General features: G+C 57.2%; 2 protein-coding genes across 2 annotated transcripts in view; one reads left to right on the top strand and one right to left on the bottom strand.

Annotated features, from left to right (window-relative positions):
• Positions 1–19,161, bottom strand: part of ZFYVE28 (zinc finger FYVE-type containing 28) — a 114,726-nt gene extending 95,565 nt beyond the window's left edge. Inside the window, 1 exon segment of the mRNA XM_036853994.1 lies at positions 19,040–19,161. Coding sequence (XP_036709889.1) covers positions 19,040–19,078 — 39 coding nt within the window. The 5' untranslated portion in view covers positions 19,079–19,161.
• A 488-nt stretch (positions 19,162–19,649) lies between these two features.
• CFAP99 (cilia and flagella associated protein 99) overlaps positions 19,650–26,114 on the top strand; it is a 43,054-nt gene continuing 36,589 nt past the window's right edge. The window contains exon 1 of the mRNA XM_036853430.1: positions 19,650–19,853. Coding sequence (XP_036709325.1) covers positions 19,795–19,853 — 59 coding nt within the window. The 5' untranslated portion in view covers positions 19,650–19,794. The remainder of the gene's footprint in view (positions 19,854–26,114) is intronic.

The following is a 26,114-nucleotide window of genomic DNA, read 5'->3' as shown; positions in this document are numbered from 1 at the left end:
ATCTCCGATAAGGTGGAATTGAAAGGGCAACCTGATGAGGGGGAGCCGTCCTGGCAGAGGGGACCCCGAGGAGGGGCGTGATTAAGGAGCAGCACAGAGCCCGGAGGTCAAAGGGGGCGCCTGACTCTGGGTGGGGGTCACAGGGGTTCTAGGCAGAGCGACAAGATCAGAATTTAAACGATGATTCCAGCTGCTGTGTTGAGACCAGCCTGGGGTGAGTGCGGGGCAAGGGCAGAAGGTGGGAGGCCAGTTAGGGGGCTCCTGCAATAACCCAGGGAGATGATGGTGGCTGGGAACAGGGGAAGCGTCAGAAAGGGTCATCTCCCAGAAACACTTTTTTATTACTTATTATTTTAAACTGCAGTAACAGGGACTTCCATGGCAGTCCAGTGGTTAAGACTTCACACTTCCACTGCAGGGGGCATAGGTTCGAACCCAGATCGGGGAATTAAGATCCCACATGCTGCACGGCATGGCCAAAAAGAAAAAAAAAAAAATTAACTTGCAGTAACATAGAAAATAAGATAAAATCTGCATTTTAACCACTTTTAAGCGTACAGTTCTGTGGCATCAAGTACATTCACAATCTTATACAGCCATCACCACCATCCATCTCCAGAACTTTTTTCTTGCAAAACTGAAACTCTGTCCCCATCACACAGTAACTCTCCATCCCCTCTCCTCCCTACCCCTGGCAACCACCCTTCCCCTTTCTGTCTCAAGGAATTAGGCTGCTCTCAGTTCCTCATGTAAGTGGAATCATACAGTATTTGTCCTTTTGTGTTGGGCTGATGTCACTCAGCACATTGTCCTCAAGGTTCACCCATGTTGTAGCCGGTGTCAGAATTCCCTTCCTGGTTAAGGCTGAGTCATACATGTACCTACCACATCTTGCCATCCATCCGTCCAGCGATGGCCACTTGGAATAACGCTGCTGTGAAATGCTGCAGGGCATGCCTACCGGGTCTGCTGCTGGCGGGGACAGACGGCGAGAAACCAGGAGAGTCAGGCCTGAGCCCCGCGTGAGCAGAGATGGGAAGGATGGGGGGAGGACGGGCAGGCAGGGAGCAGCCTCATTTCCAGGAGGTGCGACGGAGGTGCTGAGTGGGCAGCAGAGTCAGGGAGGCCAACACCCAGCAGAGATCAGGGCTGGAGATACGTGTGTGAGTGAGGTCGGGCACTGGGGGCTCAGAGCTGGATGCTTCACGGGTTGCCTGACACGCAACGGGAGGAGCAGACAGTGAGACAGGACGCAAACCAGGGGAGCAGGGTCCTACACGCCGGGGGAGAAGTACTGGGGAGGTGAGGACAGCAGCGGTCTACAGGTTCTCAGTGGTAGGAGTCAGGTCTTCTGCTGGACCTCATGCAGGAAGGGAGGTGACCCAGCTGGTGTTCAGACACAGGAGAGGTCACGGCAGGGGTCACCTCTAGGGGGTGACCTAGAAGACTGGGGGACACCGGGACAGGACAGGCCACAACCCTGAACAGGCAAAGGGGGTGACCATCCAGTGCACAAGGTGGGGGGGAGATCCAGTGTGTGGGGGGTGAGATAGAGTGTACAAGGGGGAGTGAGATCTAGTGTATGGGGTGGTGAGACCCAGTGTACAAGGTGGGGTGAGATCCAGTGTACAAGGGGGGGGCGAGATCCAGTGTACAAGGGAGGGCGTGAGATCCAGTGTACAAGGGGGGTGGTGAGATCCAGAGTACAAGGGGGGGGGCGAGATCCAGTGTACAAGGGGGAATGAGATCTAGTGTACAAGGGGGGGGGTAAGATCCAATGTACAAGGGGGTGTGTGAGATCCATTGTACAAGGAGGGGTGAGATCCAGCGTACAAGGGGGGGTGAGATCCAATGTACAAGGTGGGGAGAGATCCAGTGTACAAAGTGGGGGGAGGTCCAGTGTACAGGTGGTTGAGATCCAGTGTACAAGGGGGGTTGAGATCCAGTGTATAAGGGGGGTTGAGATCCAGTGTACAAGGTGGGGTGAGATCCAGTGTACAAGGGAGGGTGTGTGATCCAGTGTACAAGGAGGGTGTGAGATCCAGTGTACAAGGGGGGATGAGATCCAATCTACAAGGGGGGTAAGATCCAATGTACAAGGGGAGGTGTTAGATCCAGTGTACAAGGAGGGGGCGAGAGATCCAGTGTATAAGGGGGAGTGAGATCCAGTGTACAGGGGCGGTGAGATCCAGTGGGCGGGGGGAGGCAGACTGCCTACAAAGATGCACCTGGACCCCCACCTCCCCTGTGGCCAGGCCTCTCCTCCCACTGAAGTGGGGTCTCTTTCCCTCCTTGGACCTGGGCTGGTCCGTGACCTTCCTAGGCTGAGGGAACGCAGCCAGCGCTCCTTGTGAGCACTCAGGGCCCTCCTGCACCATGTCCCTCTCTTGGACCACTGGCCCCGGCGTAGACAGAAGCCCAGCGCCGGTGCTGAAAGGTGGGCGGCCCCATGGAGACGGAGGCCTGGCGGTCCCAGCAAAGGGAACTCGGAGACCGTCCCCAGATGAGCCTGCCTCCCTTACGGGCGGAGTGACGTCACTCAACAACGGTAACGTCAACCCCCGCGCCCCAGCCACGAGAGAAGACCACAGACCTGGCAGTTTAAATACAGACATTTATTTCTCACGGTCTGGAAGCTGGACGTCCAGGGCCAAGGTGCCCGGGTGGCCGTTCCCGCGAGGCCTCCCCCTCGCCGTGTGCTCCCGGCAGAGATAGTGCTCCTCAGGCAGTAGTCAGACGGGATCAGGGCCCCTCCCTACAACCGCAGTTATCCTTAATTACCTCCTAATCTCCAAACACAGTCACGCTGGGGTGAGGGCTTCATGTGAGTTCGGGGGACACATTCAGTCCACGGCACCCCCGACCATGGTCCCACCGCTGAATGGACTTTCTAGAAGCTCGTTTTGTTCCGCTTTGTAAGTCCCCACAAACCCCCGTGGCAGGGTCAGGGGCCCTCGCGGTCGTCCTTAGTTAAACACCCTTTTTTTAATAGAAAGTTTAAACTGATCTATAATGACAGCAAGCAGACCAGCATTAGCCTGGGGGTGGAGGCGGAGGGGATGCAGAGGGGCCAGGGAGCATCTGGGGGGATAGTTATGCCCACTGTCTTCATTGTGGTGACGGTTTCACAGGTGTCAAATCCTAACCTGTCCACCTGAAATATGTGCCGTTTATTGTACGTCAATTGTACCTCAATGGACTTGTTGAAAGGTTATTTTTATTAAATGTTTTACTTTGAGGTAGTTGTAGATTTACACGCACTCGTAAACAACAGCACAGAGCGGTACCGTGCACCTTCGCCCGCTCGTTCCCCTCGACGGTGACATCTGGCAAAACTGCAGAACCGTATCGTAAGCAGGACACTGACAGAGACCAGAGCTGCCCATCTCAGCCAACCTCCCGTGTGCTCCGCGCACTGCACTGTGCGTGTTTTGAGTGCCGCGCGACCGTATCCCACGGGCAGGTCCCTGGATCCACACCACGACCAAGACACAGAACTGCTCCATCGCCCCATCGGCATTTTAAAAAAATACTAATTGTGGTAAAATGCACATAACATAAAATTTACCATCCTAACCTTTTTTAGGAGTAGAGTTTATCGGCATTAAGTGCATTATGCCTCAATAACGCCACTTAAAAGGTTGTTTTTTTTAAAAAAAGAAAGTTTTAAAAAACCTGGACTTGGGGAGCAGGCTGTCTCGCAGGTCCTGAGTCACTGCCCCTTTTCCAGCCCCACGGGATGGAGGAGACCCCCGCTGGCTCCCATCTGCTGTGCCCTCAGTCCCTTCTGTGTCGATGACTGTCACCCCCAAGACCCCCTGCTGGTCAGCACCCCGTCCGGAGAGGCGGCTCCCCAGGGTCAGTGTCCCCTGAAGAAAGACCCTGGGCTGTCACACCTGCAGGGTGTCTGCACAGGGTCACGTGCAGAGGGGGCGAGAGGTCCCGGCGTCTCAGACACGCCGAGTTCCACACGCGGACCCATTTGTTCCATGAAGGCCCTCAGCCCCAAGCCTCTGCGGGGCGGCTTCAGGAAGCCCACCTCCCAGACTGGACGGCCTTGTTCTGTGCGCCCTGCAGGCCTGGGAGCCAGAGAACATGCCTGGGGGACGCTCTTGGTGATTTCCAACCTCCTGGGAGATGAAGCTGTCGTGTGGGCAAGCCAGGATCCCACAGGCTCACAGGGAGGTGTCCCTGCAGCTTGCGGGTCACGCAGCTCTCCCCCCACCACACCCGTGACCATGCCGCCCTCTGAAACCGCTACTCTGGCCACTCGCTCCAGGCACCCAGCTTTATCCCCCATGAGAAAGTCCCATGTGAGGCCAGGGCCTCTGCTGCCTTGGTCTCTGCCAAAGTCCCAGCCCAGTGCCTGGAGCAAAGTACCTACCCAAGTACTGCCTGTTGAATGAATAAACGATTACCTTAACTGCCGTCCTGAGATGGGTAGGAGGGGCTCACGGCTTCCTTTCATCACACCAGACGGCGTACAGGGAACAGCCACAAGGAAACCGCCCCCCTCCCTCCCTCTCTCTCCACAGCGAGACTCCGCCCCACGTGCACATCTGCGCACGGTCCTCTCCCCCGTCCCTGGCACTGTCCCCTTACCCGGAGGAGATCTCAGAGCAGGGCCAGGCGGTGGTCGGGACCCCAACCCAGCAGGACGTGAGCCACGCCAGCTCGTGCCCACAGTCACCGGGCCACATGGAGCTGGGTTCTCCGTCACGCCTATCAAAGCTCCCTCAGCACAGGGCGGAGGGCAGCAGGCCAGGCCGGCGCCCACTAAGACGCACCATCACCTGCATCCTCCCCAGACAGAGCCCGAGGGAAACGCTCACCGTGCACAGCTGGGCAGGCACGCCCCGCGGCGCACAGGGCTCCGCTTCGGTGCCAGTCGTCTACACAGGGCCCTTCCCCGCGGAGGTGGCCAGAGCCTTTGCGTTTTTTGGCCGCTCCACACAAGCTTGCCGGCTCCTCCGGACGGGCGCACAGGCCTGACCCTCCCTGGTTCCAGAGTTTCAGTGGCAACAAGAACCTCCCAAAGGCCTCGGAGAACCACAGGTAGGGTGGACTGTTCTTTTTAACTTGATTGCACTTCATTCATCTACGTGAAGGGCCTTGTGGCTAGTGTTTTTATATGTTGTTGGTTCATCACAGAACATTTGGCAACATCAAATGACAGGAGATGACTTCTGTTTACATAAAACACGCACACAAAGCTAATCTCTTCGCGCTTCTCAGTTTGGCTGTTAAAGCACAGGTGTTTGAGCAGCAGTGACTCTAAGCAACCAGGTGTCCCAGACTGCCTCGGATGAGGGTCCTGGAGGTCACCAGCCACCTGGGCTTTGCTGGAGGGAGCAAGGCCAGAGCAGCAGGTCAAAGCTATTCACTCTGATCGACGGATGCCCTGCTTTGTCCACAAAGGACCAGAGGTGGCTGCTGTCACACGTGGCCTGAGAATGGGGCCAAAGACAGCACAGCAAGCACAGAAGTGGAAATGCCACCTCGGTAAGTAGGCCAGGCACAGCCCAGGTGTGACTCACCTGGGGAAGCAGGTATGCAGTCACACGACCCTTCCCAGCACCCCAGTGAATCCTGAGCTCCGAATTCTAAGAGGGACTTTTCACACGGGGTTTAGTGGGGAATCCCGCGGGGAACAGACAACAGGCGGTGAAGGCATTAACCACCCCCTGGTGAGCCACCACCGTTGGGCAAGGCTGCAGGGGCCACGGAAGCTCTCGTGGGTGCGGGCTGGGTGGCCCACCCGTGGCGCCAGCCGAGGGCTCAGCTGATGCTCAGCAAATGTTCCCTGAAGACGCCAGTTCAGCCCATTCAGCCCCAAACCACCTCCCCTCAGATCCCGCCTGGGTGCTCCTGGTGAGGGTGCCAGCAGGGCTGGGGGCGGGAGCCTGTGGGCCCCAGAGTTCCCAGGCTTGAGGCAATGGGGAGGCCCGAGGCCAAAGATGAGCCAAACCCCAGGGCCATGGCAGCAGCTGGAATGTGCGGGAATTCCTGACGCACAGCCGAGTCCGCCAGCCCAGGGCTCGGCCACCTCTCCGGGTCGGCTCTGTGCAATCTCGCCACCACTCAGGCTGCCAGACCAGGTACACAGATGTAGATTCCCATAGTTCTGAGGCTCTGAGGACACTCTGTCCCTCTCTCCCCCGCAGCTGCTGGGGGTGCTGGCAATCTTGGCGTTCTTTGGCTTGTAGAAGCATCACTCCATCTCTGCCTCTGTCTGCACATGGCCTCCTCCCTGTGTGCATCTGTGCCCAAATGTCCCCTTTTCATAGGGACCCCAGTTCTGTTGGCTCAGGGCCCACTCTGATGACAACATTTTAACTAGACCCTGTCTCCAAATAAGGCCATGTTCTTGGGTACAGGGCTTAGGGCTTGAACGGTCTTTTGGGGGATACGGTCCAACCTATTAACAGCTGGTCACGCAGATCCTAAAATGTCTGGGTGGTGCCCATGTCCCACAGACTCGGACTGTAATCTTGCTCTCAGGACCAAGGAAGGTCTGAGCTTCGAGCCTGGCCCTTCGTGCCCAAGCCTGCCAGCCGCAGCTCCCCTCCTGCCCAGGCATCCTCTCTGGCTGTCAGAACCTCCTGCCTGCCCCTGACCACACCACGCTGCCCCTGCCCAGCGTGCCCGTGGCCCCGTTCTCCAGCCTCGTGAGGACTGGTCACCATGTCTGGCTCCTCTTCAGAGCCCCCCCCACACCTGGTTTGCACGGGCACTTGTGACGGCGCAGAGCTCTTTTCTAAGAGGGACCTCACCCACCTGCAGCCCCGGCACCCGCACCTGCTGCAGGGCCAAAGCCTCTGCCTGAGTGGACAGCCCGTTCTGGCTGGAACCCAGATGCAGAGCGAGGGCTCCGTCCCTCACCAGGGCCCGAAGTGCCCCAGTGTCCGAGAGCCACCAGAGGCAGCCACCGCCCGCAGCAACAGCCCAGGGGCAGCCCCACTCTCCGCTCAGCCGCGACCAGCTCCCGGGACCCAAGGCAGACAAAGAACGCCACCACCCCCATCCAGGGGACCTCGCCACTGCGCCCGGCGGGGGGGTGTGGGGATGCCGCGTGAGAAAGGCCCAGTCACGCAGAGGAGAGTTGGCACACGCTACACTACCTCGGAGGACTCCTGGAGCGTGGGCCCGGCCCCCCATGAGCCTGGGGGTGTCGGAGGAGAGGGCACAGCCCATTTCGGAGGACCACCAGGCCTGCGATCCCAAGGAGTCTGTCGTGGTTGCTGAGCGCTGAGAAGTGGGGATGCCATCGGGACACCTGCTCACCAGGGTTGGGGCGGCCCAAAGGCCAGAGCACACAGGCCTGGCAGCCATCAGTGCCCCGTCTGGACGCCCTGTGGCTCTCACAGGCCCTACCCCCCTCCTCCACCACCCACCCTGCATTTGTCAAGAACCACAACGGGGAAAGAGTCTAGAAGTTCCTCACGATGTTAGGCACAGACTCTGCTCCTGGGTACCTGCCCAGGAGAATGAAAACATACGTCTACACGAAAACGTGTACACGAAGGTTCACAGCAGCCTTACTCACAAGGGCCAAAAGGTGGAAACAGCCCAATGTCCGTGGATGGATGAATGGACAGGTAAAGGGCGGCCTATCCGTACAATGGAATATGACTCATCCTTACAAAGGAAAGTCCTACACGTGCTACAACGTGGATGAAACGCACGTGAAGAAAGTCAGACACAAAAGGCCCCATACTGTGGGGCTCCTTTTACACGAAATGTCCAGAAGAGGCAAATCCACAGAGACAGAAAGCAGACTGGAGGTTACCGGGGGCTAGGGGAGGGGAGAGTGGGGAGAGGTTACATCAGGGATACAGGGCGCTTCTGCGGCTGGTGGAGGAGTCTGTAAACCGGGGGAGACTGCACTGAATGGGCGCCCCGACACGGTTCACTGTATGTCATATGAATGTCACCTAGTTCTTCTAAAAAACAAGACATATAACAAAAAACAAAAACCGACAACAGGCCTCATCAACAAGTCGATCTGTGCCTCAAAGCACATCCTTGGGAAAGCGCTGAGGGGAGCCCCAGACAGCAGGGCACGGACACCAGTCCACCCACACCGGGTCTGGGCCTTTGGAGCAGAAGCCACGATTCCCCGGCCCCTCACAGGCCGTGCTGCACAGGGAAAACGGGGGACATGTCACATGTGACACTGCCATTTGCCTTTCCAGTTTTGTCCCCATGGGGAGGCAGGGCGTCCACTCAACAGTCCTTGACTCTACGATAATCTGGAGCACATCTGTATAGACCAATCAGACCTCCCCAGGACCCCAGCACCCGTTAGAGGCCGCACGCCGACCGCGTCCCTCGGCCCACGGTGGGACACTGGGGGCAGAGGTGGGGAGCGGGCCAGGCCCGACGCTGTGGTCTTGGTCAGAGGGAAGGTGCCGGTGGGCAGGGGGTGGTCCCAGTGCCGCTGGGACCGGGAGGGCAAGGAGGGGCAAGCAGGCGGTGCCGCCATGTGACAATGGAGCCCAGCATCGTGCACTCAAGTCGCCGTCACGCAAGTGGTCCCCTTGGTTCTCTCAAAGCAGTTTCCAAGCACCCACCAGACAGGCTGCCAGGGATCTAGGGTTCCGCCGTGACGGGGCCCGCGCAGTGGGACGGGGCGCCGGGGAGGCCGCGGACGCTTGGCTGCCCCCGCGCCGTCCCTTCTGGGTGTCCCCGACTGTGGAGAGCTGGTCGGTGTCCCCACGGTCCCAGAGAGCCCCAGCCTGCTCGCCCCAGCTGGCCCAGCGCCGGCCAGACACGGGTGCGCTGCGGGCACTCGGGCGGACGATGCCCGGGGCACCGGCGTGGCGGATGCCGGGGAAACGGCCCACCGTGAGCGCCTCGTCCGGCACCTCGCGCGTCCCTGATCAGCAACATGAGCAGTGGGTGTCCGGGCGGGGTCCCCTCTGCCGGCCCCGCACGACCGGGCCCCCGGGAGCCGGGTCACGGGGCCGCGGGGCTGGGCGGCCAGCCCTGGGGGTGTCCGAGGGCCTCCCGTTCGGCCAAGGCACAGAGCCCGTCAACACAGGGAGCACATCTGTCACCCCCTCGGGTGAGGAGACCAGAGCTGACCCGGGGTCCTGAGCCCACGTCCTGCGCTTGTGCCCACCCACCATCCATGTGAGCAAAGCCACCGCCGGGCCTGGGGGTGGGGGGTAGGGGACGGACGCCTCCTAACAGCCTGCAGCCCCCAGTGCCCCTCTCCACACGGAGACAAGAGCCTAAACCAGCAAGACACACGAGAACGCGAGAGACACCCACGGGCTGGAAGGTCCCGGGCTGAGCCGTCCTCCACGTTCAAGGGTCCTGTCCGGGGGCAGCGGCCCCCGGGACCACGTGTGACCACCTCCTCCTCTGACACTCAGAGACACCTGTGCACGACCTCAAACGCGGGGAGAAAATGGCCCTGCACGGACCTCCAGTTACACAGTGCTGGCCAGTCAACCCAACAGACACAGCCCTTCTTCACGAGGCTCTCGGTCTGAGCAGAAGAGGTAAGGGATGGAAGTGAGGAGAGGGGATGCCGCGTCCCTGGCCCAGACGCACCCCAGGACGGAGGGGCCCACCCCCCAGCCCCCAGGACGGCCCTTGGCTGAGAAGGGCCCTCCCCGGGCACCCCATCCACCACCCGTCCAGAGTGGTGGGAAGGCCGCCCTGAAGGGCCAGCCCGTCAAGGCCCAGCTTCCTCCCCCTCCAACCCTGTCCCTCCCAAAACACCCCACCTGCAGGCAAATCCCCTGGAGCCTGCTTCCCTAGCTCGAGCCAACCTACTTCTCGGTGGGGTGGGTGGGTTACCTGTGGCCCTGCTTACAGCGCAGGGATAGAGACCCCTCCCCCGGGTTGCCCCTCCTTCAAGCTGCCCTGGGGCACCACCTGGCAGGCTTGCTCCATCTGCATTTCTGAGAACACCAATGCATTTGCCACGATTCCTAAAGCTTTATTTCTTGCTTTTTATTTACTGTGCTTTGGCTTTGCTGCCTTCTTGCCTCGTTTCCCGCTTCGACTGCATTGGTTACATCTACTTTATTCTTTTTTTCCCTCTCCTGGTCTGGAACTCACCCTTCTGTAGCTATCATCCTAGGGTTCGCCTGAGTTAATTCACACACTCAGCTCAGGGTCTGAGGCCGGCCAACACCTCCGGCCTCATCCTGAACCAGCGGAGGCCGTCCAGGGCGTTACGGGCGTTACCGTCCAGGGCTTCCATCCCGGCTGGCTCTTGAGGCCCCTTGTCGCCAGAATCTCCGCTCCCCGCATCTGCCCCCACGCTCACTTCTGACTGCTTCTCGCCTCCCACTCCCTCCTTCTGACTTTGACTTTGCTTTTGGAGAACATCTCCCAGTTCTCTTCAGCAAGGATTTGGGGGCGGTTACTTTTTTGTCTTCGTGTAAAACTGTCTTCATCTGACTCTCCTCTGCGGATGGCAGCCCAGCCCCGGCCGGGACTCTGCGTGGAGCCAGGTGCCTCCTCCCGGCAAGATCCCTCGGCCCCCAGAGTCTCCAGGCCTGGAGGCCGCAGCCCGGCCCACTGTCCTCCCTCGAAGTCCCGACACGCCGTGCATCCAACGTGCCCGTCTACTTAGTAACGTTTACTCCGTTTAGGGCTTGGGCTTCACTGAACCTGAACATCCATCAACACAGCTGACAAAAGCCTCCCCTTCTCTCTGGCCTCTCATCCTGGAAGCCCCATCAGATGCACCTTGAGCCCCCTCATCCTGTCCTCCGTGTCCCCGACCCTCTCAGGTTGCCTTTCACCTCCCTGGCCACCTGCTGGGTGATCTCCGCAACCACCTGCCAGGTCAGCGACCCCCTCCAACGTTTAACCCATTCCTCGGGGTGGGTTCCAGCTTTGAGTTTTTAAACCCAGTGACTGTCTTTTTCATTCTGGGAGCTCCATTTGGCCCTTGTTTAAAAGAGGCTCCGTGTTGCCTTGTGGTTTCCTTTCCCCCCACACCTTGGACTGTTCTAAACGGCAGTTCCCTTAGCCTTTGCTGTTCCTGATTCTTGCTCAGGGAGAACCACTTTCTCGGGAGTTTTGTAACTTTTTACTGTGAATTCCACCTCAGAGGTGCGGCAGGAGGGCCCCTTCTGGGATGGTTTTGCATTTTATTCCGCCAGGCACCCAGGTGACTCTTAGCACCAAAGGTGGGGGGGGGGGTGAGTTTCCCAAGCTCTCTGCCACTGAGGGTGGGGCTCCACGTGTGAATCCCTCCAGCCCACCCCCGCCGGCACTCAACGTGTGACCCAGCAGGCCCCTGTCCACCCACCCCTCTTCCGGGGCACTCGCCAGGCTGCAGCATCCCCGCCCCTACACCACCAGGAGGGAGAGTTGGCAGCCCCTCCCCCGATGGGGCGCTGGCCCTGTGGGGACCTAGAAGCAGCTGGGCCTCGGAACGCCAAGCCCCTGAAGAGATGTGGCCCCGAGCATCTTTTCACTCAGCTGCGAAACATCTTTTCCCTTGTTTATCTCAAAAAACACTACAATTCGCAAAAAAAAAAAAAAAAAAAAACTTTCTAAAAATGCTGAAATTCTTTTTTTTCAATTGAAGTGAAATTCACATCACGTACAAGTAACCATTTTAAAGTGTGCAATCCAGTGCCGTTTAGTGCATTCACAATGTTGTCCACTCTCCAGTTTTAAAACTTTCTCATTGCCCTCGCCAAAAGAAACCCCATACGTTTTTGCTATCACTCCTCATTCCACCCCCTACCCCGCAGCAACCACTGACCCACTTCCTGTCTCTGTGGATTTGCCTTTCCTGGACATTTCACATAAATGGAATCACACACTATTTGTCCTTTTGTGTCTGGCTTCTTTACACGTAGCATCAGGTTGTCAAGGCTCATCCACGTTGCACTAGGTACTTCATTCCTTTTCGTGGCTGAATGGTATTCCATTGTGTGTATATAGCCCATTTTATCGATATTTACCTGTTCACTGTTGATGGACATTTGGGCTGTTTTCACCTGGCTATTCATGTTACTGTGAGCATGGGTGTACAATTCTTAAATGTATCTAACATCTAGGTGGTTGATTCTGCCTTTAGACCTTTTTATAACTACAATATCCCTAAAAACAATTGGAAACATTTTCAAAAACTGAAAATGCAAGAAAAGAATTACTGTTCTAAAGACATCATCCCTACGATGGGTACCCAGTGTACCCCCATGGTTGGAGGGTGGTTTGTCAAGGGGAAGGCATTAGCTGGAGCAAACCCCACCACGGCAGAGACTTACAGAGCCCCCCATGCAGAGCTCAGAGGACCCCCTCAGCCATGAAGGGAGCCCCATGTGAAGTGCCCCCAACATTCCCCTGTCCCCACCCAGCACGAAAACTATGAGAAAATGGAAGGGCTTCAAAATACTTACTGTAAGAAGGGAAAAAACATTCCATTCATCTTAACCAACTACTCTACATAAATTACCATAACATGAAATGTTCTATTCTACTTTTGCTTCATCTATTCAGATCAGTGGGGAAAAAATCCATTCATTTTTGTCTTCCTCCTTCAAACACTTGACTTGCCCATCAGTATCTAAGTTTCTCTGTAATCCAACTGTGAAAAGTACAGAAGTAATTGTTTCACCAAGTGGAACTCACGTAAACACTGATGGCAGCGACAGTTCACTCCCCCAGGACGCGCACAGCTCAGGATGGGGTGCTCACGGACTCCAGCTCTGGGGTCAGACAGACCTGAGTTCAATCCCAGTCCTGCCTCCCCCTGCCTGTGAACGCTCCCAGCAAGTTAACCTCACTTGTAAGACGGGCTGCGTTAGGATAATCAAAATGTTAACGAGCACCCCCAAAGCCTCAGGGCCTTAAGCAACAGAGATCTATCCCAAGCTGGCACTCACGCCCAGCCCCTTCCCCAGCTCCTGCACTCCCCCGTGGCCCTGGGGTCCTCTACTGGATCCTGAGCCTCCCGCCAAGGAACCAGGGACGCAGACCACATCCACAGGAGGACAGCTCAAGAGGTCTCGTGTTGGGCCTGACACAGTGGACCCCACTGCTGACCACAGTGGCTGAAACTCAGTCCCAGGACTTTCACTTGGGAGAGGGTACCCAGATGGTAGGCAGCGTCTCTGCCACCGGGGAGGGCGCAGGTAACCGGACCCCCGGGACGCCGGAGTGCCCTGAGTCAGGGTCTGTTCCCAGGAAATGAGCACGAAAAGAAGTCGGGGGGGGGGCACCCGTCGAGACACTTCATTCTCAAAATGACCCAGTAGGAGTAGCCGGCAGCCACGATGGCCTCTGGGACTCCATAAAGTCCTCCACACACGGTTCTGTTTCAACCCCACACCTCCGACCCACCTGCAAGTTCCGCTGATAGTGACAGAGGTCATTTCTTGAGCCATCACTGTGAGTCTTTGACAGAGATGGTCCCCTCAAGTTCCACGCAACGGGTCCCCTCACCCCCGCCTGGCAGACAGGGCTGCGGGAGGGGCAGACAGCGTTCCCGCCCAGGCCCTGCTGCCCTGTCTGTGGCTTCAACACCATCAAAACACATGAGCCACGTGGGCCGCAAAGACTTAGGGCAATAAACACGGGAGAAATGCTGACAACTCACAACATTCTAGACATTTATTTGTCTTTGAACTGGAATCAGCTCCCCTTTGTCCACCTTTGTGTGGGCACACGGCACACACTTAAGGGCTGTGGCTACTCGATGCTATCAACTCCAGCAAGACTCTGCCTTCAAAACCAGCGGATGACCGTTCAGTCACTTACGGGCTCTCAGATGTGCATTTTCACACTTGTAAAACAAGCCTATCTGGTGTTCTGGGAACGCCTGGCAGCCTTAAGGAGAGGCACTAAAGCCTCCTGACATCACCCACCTCAGAATGGAGGGTCAAATGAAGTCGCCCAACACACTTCCCGTTCAGAGGGGGGCAGTACACCGAGGGTTCCCTCCCCGCCACGCCACCGCCTGCTGGATGCCAGGGCCAGATATCAATTAGGCGAAGCTTAAGCCTCCCTGCCTATGACTCACCCATTTAACAGAAACCGTATCATACATTTCCCATAAATACAATGCACTGATGGTAAAGCACAGAGCCCTAAGTGATGACATCAGAGTTGGCACAGAGTTGGCACAGAAATTGATGCTCGCAGCCTGTCTGCATCTCAGCCTCTCCCCTCCCGGCCAGTGTTGGCGGCACAGGCTGGGCGTGTGCGGCCCCACAAGCTCCCGCAGCCCCAGACAGAAGTACAGCAAAGCCTGGGGAAGGAGGCGAGAGCTGCCCCTGGGTCTACCTAGCAGACCCGGCATGGGTGCTACAAGCCTACTTGACGAGTGGACTCTCGGGCCCTCCCATCTGCCCAGGCGGGACGATGCTTGTGCGTCGTAAGGAAGGCTCTCTGGGGGAGGTGGGGCGGCCAGAGCCGGCAGCAGGGAGGGGGGCCCAGCGCCTTCTGAATTCAGGGACAAAAAACAGGTGCACTAGGCCAGCCAAGCCCACTCTGACTCAGCACAGCGGAGCATCCTTCCCGGGGCTTCCGAGCCCCACGCTGGGCCCGGCACCCGCTGGCAGAGGGAGCTCGGCGCTGGCACAGCCTGTGCACTGGGCGTCCGCACCACTGGCTCTCCTGCAGCTCACCTCGGAGACAAACGCGCAACTCCAAGGACAGCCTCAGCCGCAGCTGGGCACTCAGAGTTTATCGGCCGAGAAAGAACTAGGTAGCAGCCTGGCTAGAAGTTAACACTAAAATCCCAAGACCCTGGAGCAGTGTCTGTGCCCAGCGAGGGCTGCACTCAGTGCTCTGAGGACAGCAGCTCGTCTCCCACTCGAGCGGGCGGGGAGAGTGAGGCCCGTGCTGGGGCTGCCGCGTCCCACTCACGGTCACGCTCAGGCTCCCGTGCAGAGCCCAGGGCAGCAGGGCCAGGTCGTGGGAAGACCACCGTCTCACTCGCCTCCACCACGACCCCTCCCGCCACGCTCTGAACCGGGGGCTTTGCTGACCGTGTGGCTGGGCTTCTCTGGGTCCCCGTCATCCGTGCCATCACCGCTCACCCTCGGCCACCGTGGGGCAGCCCGGTAAGCACAAGCGAGCTGCTCATCGCCTGTGCATGCCGGGGGCCGTGCAGACACAAGCCCGGCCTCTCCCCAGCCCTGGGGCCGCTCATTTAACACCTGAAGGGCCCCCAACTGCCGCTGCACTTCCAGGCTGTGGCCCCCTCCACCTGGTGGTCAAAGTGCAGAGTGCCAGCCACCAACGGGCAGCTCCATGCCCACTGCCCACGGCCGGGGGGGCCAGGACTCTGGAAACAGGGAGGGGCCCTGGGCGTGGCTCTGGACGCCCAGCTGCTGACTGAGCCCAGGTTAAGTCAACAGCCACGGTGGGAAGCGCCACACACGTCCCCCCACCCCCAGCCCACAGCAGGCAGAACTTAACTCTGCAAAGATCAAAGGGCTGTTCGTTCCAGAAGCGCACACACCCAGCAGGTTACTTGGCTTCTCTTTGAGAAGGCCATTTCATCCCTAATCTGAACCCAGAATACTGACAGAAAGTTTCCAGATAAACATCACTCGGCAAAGCACTGTGTTTACAAGGAATGCTTCCCCACGAAGAAGGGGGACAAGGAAAATTAATGACCCACATCCCAGAAGTGGTTTGGGGGTGCAGACAAGACAGTTCTTCATGAGGTGCACGTGAAGCGTGGTAATTACCGTGGTAATTACCATGAGCGTGGTAATCGCCATCCATCTGGACAATGCCACCTACCCGCCAATCAATTCTTCCTCAAAGATGGAAAACACAAGTTCATCCTGTACCATTACTAACATGCTCCTTGACGGTGGCCAAGAAGACCTGGTGGGGACCGGTCAGGGTCCTCCAACCCCCGCACCAGCACTTCACCCCTTAGCACAGTCAGCAGGGATCAACAAGAAAATTATAACCCAGCATGAAACACAAGTATTGAGACTTTTGTTTCAAATGAAGACCCCGGTATTCCAAAATGTTTCCCCTTCTGAACGTTAACTCTTTTTTGGAAAGCCTTTCCCTAAACAAAAGCAAAGACACTTAGAAATCCTGAACACTTTCCATGGAAAAAAATCATAATAGTGTTTAAAAGACTGCCTTAAAGAAAATAAATGGAAATGCGAGAGTCTGCAAATAACTACTGCACACATCAGGTTGGTTTGTTTGTTACTCAACTTCGGTAGTTATTAATGATTCAGATATCAAAAATTCTAAGTGTTGTATAAGAATGTTTTAAAGCATTTCCAAACGCTTTTTAGAACTACAAGAACAATGAATATTTTTGGTTTCAGAATGTTTTCCACTGCACTGTAATGAACAAGAAGCTCAGTGTTCAGTTTTAAACCAAAGCAGGGATTAAATCAAGAATTCAGTTTCAATTGTACATCTATCTAAATACAACAGTGGAAAAAATCCTAACTACAGGCAACAATCTCTCTGAGACACATCCTCCCACAGCTAACATTTAACACTTCAAGGCCCGGAAACCTCCCAGAACTGACTCCTGCTCACTTGCGCCCAAATGTGTTAAATTAGACAGGAAGGGGAAGCATAAAATTCAATTCATAACCTGAGGCCAAAATATGAGCTTCGGTTTGAAAAATGAAAAGCTACTGGGGTGACCTAACCTACTCCAACCCTTCAAATAATTAAGACATTTAACCCCAAAGACAGATGTCCAAAAAGGAACTGCCATGCTCAGACTGACCGCAGGGCAAACACAAAGATCTCAGACAGAGATGTGTCTTGAGTCCAGGGGTCAGACAGCAGCCCAAGACACCACAGTGAAGGAAAGGAGAGGACCAGATGAAACGCTATCCCCTCCCTTCTCCTACGGCGCGCAGCTCTGGGCTGAGTCGCTGGGATTGGCTGACTCACCAGCTCTCCACCTTGCCCTGGTCAGCCCGGGGGCTGGCTTTGGAAGGGCAGCTGCCTGCTGAGAGGGAAAATTAGGGACACGACTCTCAATTCCGGGGCACAGTCTCATGGGTAGTATCATTTTCCACTTTTAAAGACTTTTCCCTAAACTGAAACAGGCAGGGCCACTGAAATTATTCAGCTGTAGATGAAACAGAGATTCCACATTGCTTTTCCGTCCCTTCCAACAACGTAATACAGTTAGGCAATCCTAGAAACAAGTCCTCTTCCACAGCCACGTCTGGGAAAAGGCATGCGGAGCCCTAGGACCCTTGGCAAATGTGTTTTCAGAGACGCCAGAATGTTCCTATGATACGTTTCTCCGCTGGCCCTTGCCGTTTATCACTGAAAACCTGCTGCTGCGGCTCACCCTCACAACGGCCTTCTGACAAGTCCCCTTGGTCTTTCCTTAACTGGTGGCAGAAGTCACACAAACAAAAAGCCGCTCCTTGTACACACATCGCGTGCACAGGCTGCCAGCCTCCCCTGGCACCCTACCCAGCACCAGCAGGTAGGATCAGAGCCGCCTCGGGGGGACTGCAGCAAGGAGAGGGCTGGGCAGGGGGCTGCCAAGGGCAGGGAGGCCCCAAACCACAGGCAGCTCCGGGAAGCACCAGGGTCACACCAAAACACCACTAATAAGCAGCTGCTACAAAGACAGGGAGGTGCGAAGGGGGAGCAGGGCTGCGCAGCTGCACCAAGCAAGAAACAACCCGAATCCCCTCTGGGCCAGGCCAAGGCCGAGCAAGGGGCGGTCCCAGGCACCCTAAGCCCTCGACCCAACACTGGGAGAACTCTCCGACCCCAAAGGCGATGAAGCATGAGCCCTTCCAGTCCCAGAACTCGCCCCAGGACCTCGGGTGCCCATCCTCCAACGGACCCGCTGCAGGAGAGCACAGATTTCAGGAACACCTGCCCTCCCCAGCCCACCCTGGGAGATCACCCATGGCGGGGGAGGAGAGCAGAAAAGCCAGACCCAGAGAAGTGGTCAGCCCTGGGGGGGGAAGCGTGGCGGGGGCAGTGTTCCTTGGGTCGCTCAGGCACACTGTGGATGTCCGAGGCACCTAGACGTGACCACTGGCCCCACCCCGGCCAATACCCCCACCCCCAGCCAAGACCCCAGCGCCCCAGCCCTACCGCGGTGCCAGCCCCCAGGGTTCGACCCCCGGACGCCTAGGATGCTCCCAGGACTCTGCGCCCGGCTCCTGGGCACCGCCGCACCCAGACTAGGACTAGCTCTGGCCGCAGCGGACACGAGCTCTGGGCGGGCGGCAGGGACGCAGCGCCCGCAGTGCGACTGGCGCAGCTGCCGAGGAACAGGGCGCGCTGCCCAGACCCCGACCCCACGGCCGGGGAGGGGCGCTGCGCCGGGAGGACCCCACCTCTGGCCCCGCTGAGCCTGCGGCCCCGGGCGCGCTCACCCCGCCGCCGCCGGGCAGGGGACTGCCCTGGATTTGACAGCACGCGGGTGGGCACGGGCGAAGGATGGGCACGGGACAAGGATGGGGACGCGAACTGGGCCGAGGCGCGTATCGGTCCTGGTTCGGGAAGGCAGGGCCGGGACAGTGGGATGGGGACCCGCTCTGGACACAAGGAAGGAGGGGTCCGTCCGGGACCCGGGAGAGGGACATGGGGGTCCCCTCCAGAACCTGGGGTAAGTGGGGAGAGGGTCTGTTCCGGATTGCGGAGGGAGGTTAGGCGGTACATTCCGGGTCCAGGATAATGGCGGGGTGGGGGGAGGCAGAAGAGAAACGGGAGAGTCATCCCTGGTGTAGGGAGGGGGGATGGAAAGGTTTTTCCGGGACCCAGGAGAAGTAGGAGGGTGTCTGCTCGGGCTGCGGGTCGGCGACCACGAGGTGTGAGCAGGGCACCACGCAGGACCGGAATGAGAAGGGAGAGGGGCCCATCTGGCAGCGGGCAGGCGTGGGGAGGGAGTGCACCCTGGCCCGAGGGTAAGAGCAGGAGGGGCGGTTTGGGACCGGGCGGGGTGGGGGGACCCGTGGAAGGGGGAGGGCGACGGTGTGAGCAAGTCGCGGAGTGGAGGGTAGGGTGTCGGCGGCACCACGGAGAGGCCGGTCCCGACCGGGAAAGGGGATCTGCCTCGGCAGCGAGGGACGGGTCCACTCACCTTGGGTTTGTACAGCCACTTTCGGAACCTGTTCATCATCGCCGCGCCGGCCCGTCCCGGCCCCGGCGGCCCTCACCTCCGCAGCGCTGCGCCTGGGCCCGGCTGCGGCGCGGGGCGGGCGGACGCGGGGCAGGGCCGGGCCGGGGTCCCGCGCGGACCGGGGGCGCGGGGCGGGCGGCGTCAGGTGCGCGGAGCAGGTGCGCCGCCGGGAGATGCTCGGAGAGCTGCGCGCGGCACTGACCCGTAGACCCCGGTGGGCAGGCGGACGCGCGGACTGACCAGGCACGGGGGCGCCGGCTCCTCGCGGCTCACTGACACCAGGTGCCTCGGCCGGCCACCGCCGCCCGAGCCACACATGCGCCGACGCGCCGCGAGCCCCAGACCAGCCGCGAGCCACGGAGGCTGCCCAATCCGGTCGCTGCGCCGCGCCGCGCCCCGCCCGAGGCGCGCTCCCCCGCAGGCGACCCGGCGCGCCCGGAGGGGCCGAGAACTACAAGTCCCGATGGGCATTGCGGGGAAGGCGGGGCCCTGAATGTGGCGACCCTTCTGGGCCGCGGGCGCTGTGCATTCTGGGGGTTGTAGTCTTCCCGCGGACGGCTCCGGAGCGTGCAGAGGTTGCTAAGTGACAACGCCCAAACTGCGCCCCAGCACCGCCCCTGCCCTGAGGGTTGCCGGGGTTCTGGCGGAGCAGAAGTGGAAGGGGAGATCCACTGCTATTCCCCAGTCCCCTCGCGCCCGCCAGCCCTGCAATTGCTATGCGACCGGGCGGTGGCGAGAAGGGAGGTTCCGGAGCGCCCGCGGAGCCCGCTGACAGGTACGGGGGGAAGGGAAGCAGGCGAGACCCGAAAGGGGGGCGAGGCGTGTCCCCTCAGCACCAGCACCACCCACGTGCAACTTCCCTAGATCTGCGGGCCAGTTCTCGTCTTTCTTGCTTCCCATCTTCTTGCTTTCGCTCACCACCTTTTTTGGTCTTCTTCCCAGCTCCTTGACTAAAGTTAACGGTGCTTTTTTTTTTTTTTTTAATCGCCACAATAAACGATGCTTTTTAAAAAGATATTCTCCCATATTCACTACTTCCCCTAGCCATGCCCTAATTTGGATCCATAAAAACAATCAACAAAATCTGAGAATCTATTAAGTGCTAAGCAGAAAGCTAAAAACAAGTGTGTGGTCTCACTTTAAACTCCCTCTGGTACCTGAAGAATCAGGCACAAAGAGGCTGCTGCGCTCTGGCTGTAGGAAAGAACCCTCCCCCAACCGCCTTGCGCTTTCCCCTGCCCCCACCCAGCACCACTTTGGGTACGTGCAGATTTAGGGTGCACAAGAGGGAGGTAACTCTCTCTTGATAGAGGATTTATTCTCTGCTGCTCATGTTATCACTGGCCCAGGGTCCAGGTGCTCAGATGGGCTGGACTCCCTGGCCCCTCTATTCCATTAGAGTCAATTTGAGTCTCGGCACAGGCAGCCGTGAGATTTCCCTGAGTGCTGGCAGTCCTCCGTGTTCGTTTTTGAGTACCTGATTGATCCTCCCCACTCCCCTCCAGCTACCACCCAGTCACTTCTCCCCTAAAGAGCAAAACCCCTCCGGAGGTGCCTCTTATCTCCAATTCATTTCCACCTTTTCTCTCTTGAGCCTGCTCCAATCAGATTTTCACCTAGCCCCTCCTCCCAGGCTCTTTATCTAAGTCATTCTTGACCTCCATGTTGCTAAATCCAACTATGAGAGCTCATACCCGCCTCTTCCAGGAACAAGTGTCCCAGCTGAGTACTCCCCTCCTGGACACACTGTCCTTACTTGGCTGGAACAGATCTCACTCTCTGCTCCTCCTGTGGCTGCTCCTCCTCAGTCTCCTTGGCTGGCATCTCCTTGCTCCTCAACATCCTGACACTAGAGCCCCGGGACTCGGTCCTTGGAAGCCCCTCTATCCACCCTCTCCCTGGATGATTTCCTGCGGTCACATGGTTCAATAAACAACCATTTTCTCCTGACCTTCCAAAATCTGCGTCTCCAGCCTGAACCTTGCCCCATGACTCTAGACCCCTTTCCCTGTTTTTTGCCAGTTGGATGTCTACCAAATTCCCCCAAACAAAACGTGTCCAACTGCACTCCCAGTCATCCCCCATAAATCCTGCTCTTCCCCCAGCCCCTGTTTCCAGTCCGAGAACTTGGGTAGACACTCTTGGGTGTGCCCTTGGCCTACTCCAAGTCTGGGACTGTTGTTGCTGCTCAGAGCCTGCCTTCCTATGCTTCCCAGTTTGAAACTGTGCTCAGGATGAAGGCTGACCTCAGGGAAATGGGTGTATAGTTAGGATTAGATTCAGCTTTATGCAACGAAAAATTTCAACATCATAGTGACCCAAACAAGATTATTGGTGTTTCCATAAAATAGGTCCATGGGGAGGCAGTCTTGGGAGATATGACACCCCCAAAAGTCATCAGGGATCTGGGCTCCTCTAGCTTGCTCTTCTGCCATCTTTGCATGTTTCCTCGTGGTCCAGAATTGCTGCCTAAGTTCCTCCCATCACCTCCTGAGTCCAGGCAGCAGGGTGGAAAAGAGAAGAAGTGTATGCTCCTCCCTTTCAAGGAGACTTCCCGGAAGTCTCAAACTCTTCCACTTCTTGGCATACCCAGATGCCAGGAAGGCTAGGAAATGTCATCTTTCAGTTGGGCAGCAACTAAAAATCAGGGTTTTGTTACTCGGGAAGAAAGGAAGAGTGGAGACTGAAAAGCAACCAGCAAAACCTGCCACATGGGTCTGTACTTTAAGCAAAGCCATCAGAACATGACTTAGCAGAAATCCTTAGTAGACTGGCTTTAATCAGAATTAAAAGCCAGGAAAAGAATGTATTTTAATTAACACACATTTGGGATCCATGTAAATGAAGCCTCTCTAGTGGTTGAGAGTGTTGAACTAGTGTGTGTCTGATGGAATATAAATCTCCTTGTGTAATCTCATTTCTGTCTGTAAAGGATTTGCTAAGAAAAGACTTGGTCCAGCCCACCTTTAAAGTTTCCTTAAATATGGGACAGTCAAGTCCTGTGAGTGGAGTTAAAATCAATATTAAAAAAACAATAAGCTTGGGAATTAAATCTCCCTACCCACACGTTTGGTTTTATACCATTAAAATAAAGCTGAGGTGCTAAAAGCACGCATCAGGATTGGATGAACTTCAATACCTGTTTCCTACCGAAAGTTGTGACTATTTTGACTAAGATTATAAGCTAATTTCAGTGGGCATGCAGAACTCAAGTGTCTCTTCGCGATGTCCACCTGCGTGGGCAGCTCTCTGTGCCAGGTGTGGGGCGCCCAGCTCCCACCCCGAGGAGCCCTCAGGCCCGACAGTGAGCCAGAATTGCAGGGGGGTCGGGCCCAGCAGCCACAGCGCCCCCCCCCATCCTCCACCCAGCCCCTCCATTCATTGCTTCCGGTCCCTTCCATCCAGGCCCCTGTGAATGCGGGGAGGGCTTGGGTGGCTTTCTTGCTCCTCCTGGACTTGCATCATCACTAAAGGGCCCATCAAGTCATCCTTTCTTCAGAATGTTCTGGCTCCAGGACAGGAGGGGAGGGCAGGAAAGCCCTCCTGCCTGGGTGCAGCTTCCCCTACACACACACACACACACACACACACACACACACACACACACACGCAGACTGTGCACTCTCACTGCCCACGTCAGGTACAAGAGGGGGCACTTTCCATCCCGTTCCTCCAGGCTGAGCCCATCCAGGGCAGCCCACCACATGACCACAATGGGGTGGGAGGAGGAGAAAAACTCAATCCTTAACATTGTTTCCATAAAAACAGACTTTTTACCTAGGTTCAGGACTCGCCTTTTGAGCCCTGGAATGTGACTGCTATTTCCCTTTATCGTGTTGACATGGGTGCCTCTTTCACACAGTTCTGGGATCAGGCAGAGTGGCTGGTGGGAGGACTTTAGACCCCAGCCTGGGCCTCAGCAGTTGCCACAAGCAGAAAATCCTCCTTGGGGATGAAGAGGCTGACCCCCCCGACCCCAACCCCCAGCTCAAGCCTGGTTTGTTCTCTTCCACTTTAACCTGCCTAGTAAATATTATTGGGACATCTATTATTTTTCAATTAAATGAGACAGGAAAACTGAACTCTGTTGAACTGTAGGATCTGTGGAAGCAAAGGTTTAAAAAAGCACTACTATGATCTTTGGGTAGGTCTATCTCTGGATGTTAAAGCTGTCTTTCAGATTGAAATACAAGCACCATTTAGGGTGCTTGATCCTCTTGTACATTTTTACAGTCCCTCATTCATTCCACAGACAATTCTGTGACTCTCGCTGGGTGCCAGCTCTGGGGTAAGGGCAGAGAATTCAGAGGTGATAAGGCAGGGCCCTGCACCAGAGGCTCACAGGAGTGTAAGGGAAGTTTGGGTGACTTCGGAGTAGGCACAGAGAAGGGGAGAGCTAAGGGAGGAGGAAGGGAGGCTTCACAGGTGGTGATATTTGAATGGGGTGTTGACGGATGCCTAGGAGCTCACCAGGAAGAGCAGAAAGAAGAGTATTTGAGGCTCTGGAGACACATGTGATGGGGCTTCTGAGCCAGTGAGAAGCCCAAGTGGACAGGGCTGGGGCGAGGAAGGAAGAGGGTCCAGGGGCTGTGACCCTGGGCTGTGAAGGGGTAGGACAGGCTGAGGAGACCCTGCTGGGTCCTGCGGCAGCTGAGAACTTGGAGGATGTGTTAGTGATGGATGGAGTGGAAGGGGACTCCCCTGACCGGAGACCACTCCTCCCAGACCTCCCGCACTTTAGAAAGCGGCACTACCACCTGCCCTGAGGCAGTGACGCGTCCTGGTGGTGCCGGCAGCTGGCTTACTCAGCACCCATGGCTCACGAGCACTTTGGGACAAGAACTGATGTGGAAATAGGAACTCTCGGGCACCCCCATAAGCCTTCGTGGGTCTTGGCCTTTGCTCATGCAGTTTGCCCTGGTTTCCATAGACCCCATCTCCGGATCCACTGACCCTCCTGAGACGTGGTCTCCAGGGCCTGCCCTCGGCATCAGGGCTTCGAGCCATTTCCAGCACATTTCCAAGTTCCAAGAGACCTTTCTTCTGGCCTCATTCGGGAGAGGCTCCTGCCGGCTTTTGTGTCCATGCACAGCTGGGGCTGGGCCCTGAAGCAGCCCCTAAGGAGCTGCCCCAGTCAAGCCTCTGTGCTGGGTGGCGCTGGGGCCCATGTGTGCAGCTGGCAGAGGGGTGAGGACGCATCCCGGGCTGACAGGCAGGCAGCTGTGGAGCTTCCTTCCCTGTCCTTTTTTTTTTTCTGGCCGCATGGCATGTGGGATCTTAGTTCCCCGACCAGGGATTGAACCCACACCCCCTGCATCGGAAGTGCAGAGTCTTAACCACTGGACCACCAGAGAAGTCTCTCCTTCCCTATCCTGATTAGGGCAGGTGTCAAAGCCTCGGTAAAACTGCTCCAAAACGGGGGACCTGAGAGGTGCAGAGCTCCCCTTGGAACCCCTGTCCCCCGTGCTCTGGGGCCCTTGGCCTGCCACCTGCTGTCACCTTCCTGGAAAATCTCTGGCTTCCCAGTCCCAAGCCTGTTCCTTTCTGGGCTCCCTCCCCGGGCCGGGTGCAGCGCCCCCCCAATCCACAGAGCCGTCATTCTTCTTGGTTGGAGATGGGTTCCCTGAACCCTGGTGCCCAGAGTTACCACTGCACCCCTCCTGTCCCTTCCTACACGACCTGCTTCAGGGCGCTCAGGGACCCTGTCCCTCAATTCTGGGATATTCCCTTGCATTATGTCGCTCCCATTTTTCTGGAACTCCTGTTGATTGGAATTCAGATCTTTTGGAGTGGTTCCCCGATTTTCTTGGTGTTTTTCTCCTACTTCCTACATCTTCATCTTTTTCTGCTCTCTGGGAGATTTCCTCAGCTTTATCTTCTGCCTCTTCTATTTATATCTTTAGTCCTGCTGTCATATTTTAATTTCCAAGAACTCTTTCTTTTCCTGCAGATGTTTCTTGGATACCGTATCTCTCTCCATCTCTCAGAGGTGGTATAGTTGTTTGTTTCCGGGTTTTTCCTGCTGTGTATGTTGTCTGCTTTCTCCTACTTCCTTTTTTGCTGGTTTCTGTTTCCAAGTTTGGTGTCAGAGGCTCTCTGCAGTGTCTGGTGGCATTTGGCCTTCGTTCTCTTTCAAGTGACGGTGGGGAGGGGGGACTCACCCAGTGGACCGTGATTGGCTGGGATTGGCCATCTCACTGGTGACCCCCAGTGTCAGTGTATGTGGCTTTTGTTTTTTCACTCAGTCTCCATCCTGGAGGGCCTCAGTCTGGGTGCTGCCATCCGAGCCATTCCAGCCTGTTGGGTGGAGAAGAGGTACCCCTGCTGTCCCCAGGGCACTAGCAGCCTGGCTTTGCCAATAGCTGGGGCCCAAGAAGCCAGCAGCACGGTGACCCAGGGAAGCTGCCCAGTCAGCGTGGAACAAGGGGGGATGAGAGAGGAGCTCCTGGGGGGCTTGGCCACCCTGCTCTGAGGACAATTTGGGGGTCACCTGTTAGAACCACTTCCTGGGGTCCCATTCCTACCCCAAGCGGCTTCTCCAGGGTCTGCCAGAGAAGGGCTCTGAGCAAGCCAGTCTCCTGAAGCTGGTCTGTTTCTGGAATGCTCAGGCCTGGCCACTTACTGGCTATGCATCCCCTCTGGGTGCTGGTTACCTCATCTTTAAATTGGGGGTATTGAACGTGGTGACCCGAGGATTCTCCTTGCCCCAAACTTTTGTGTTTAGGTCCCCCTCTCCCTCCGAGCAGGGCCTGCTGAGTCATCCACCACCAAACCCCAGGTGGGCTGAGGGCCGCTCAGGCTGACTCACAAGGTGCCTCCACTCTCTGGCCTGGCCTCTCCCAGGGGTCATCCGCACCCGTGCACAGCTGGAGGGCTTGGGGGCCACGTGGGGCAGCCAGAGAGCCTCCAGGGGCAGGGCAGAGAGGGCTGCTGGGGCTGTGGGCGAGTGGGAGCCTGGGGGCGGGCTCCCCAAGGCCTGCAGGGACACAGCCCAGGAAGTGGGCCTGGGGTTACCCCCGCCAGGGTCCCCACTTCC

Source organism: Balaenoptera musculus, chromosome 5, assembly GCF_009873245.2.
Source record: "Balaenoptera musculus isolate JJ_BM4_2016_0621 chromosome 5, mBalMus1.pri.v3, whole genome shotgun sequence".
In the NCBI taxonomy this organism is placed as follows: Eukaryota; Metazoa; Chordata; class Mammalia; order Artiodactyla; family Balaenopteridae; genus Balaenoptera; species Balaenoptera musculus.
This window is presented reverse-complemented; position numbering and strand designations above follow the sequence as displayed.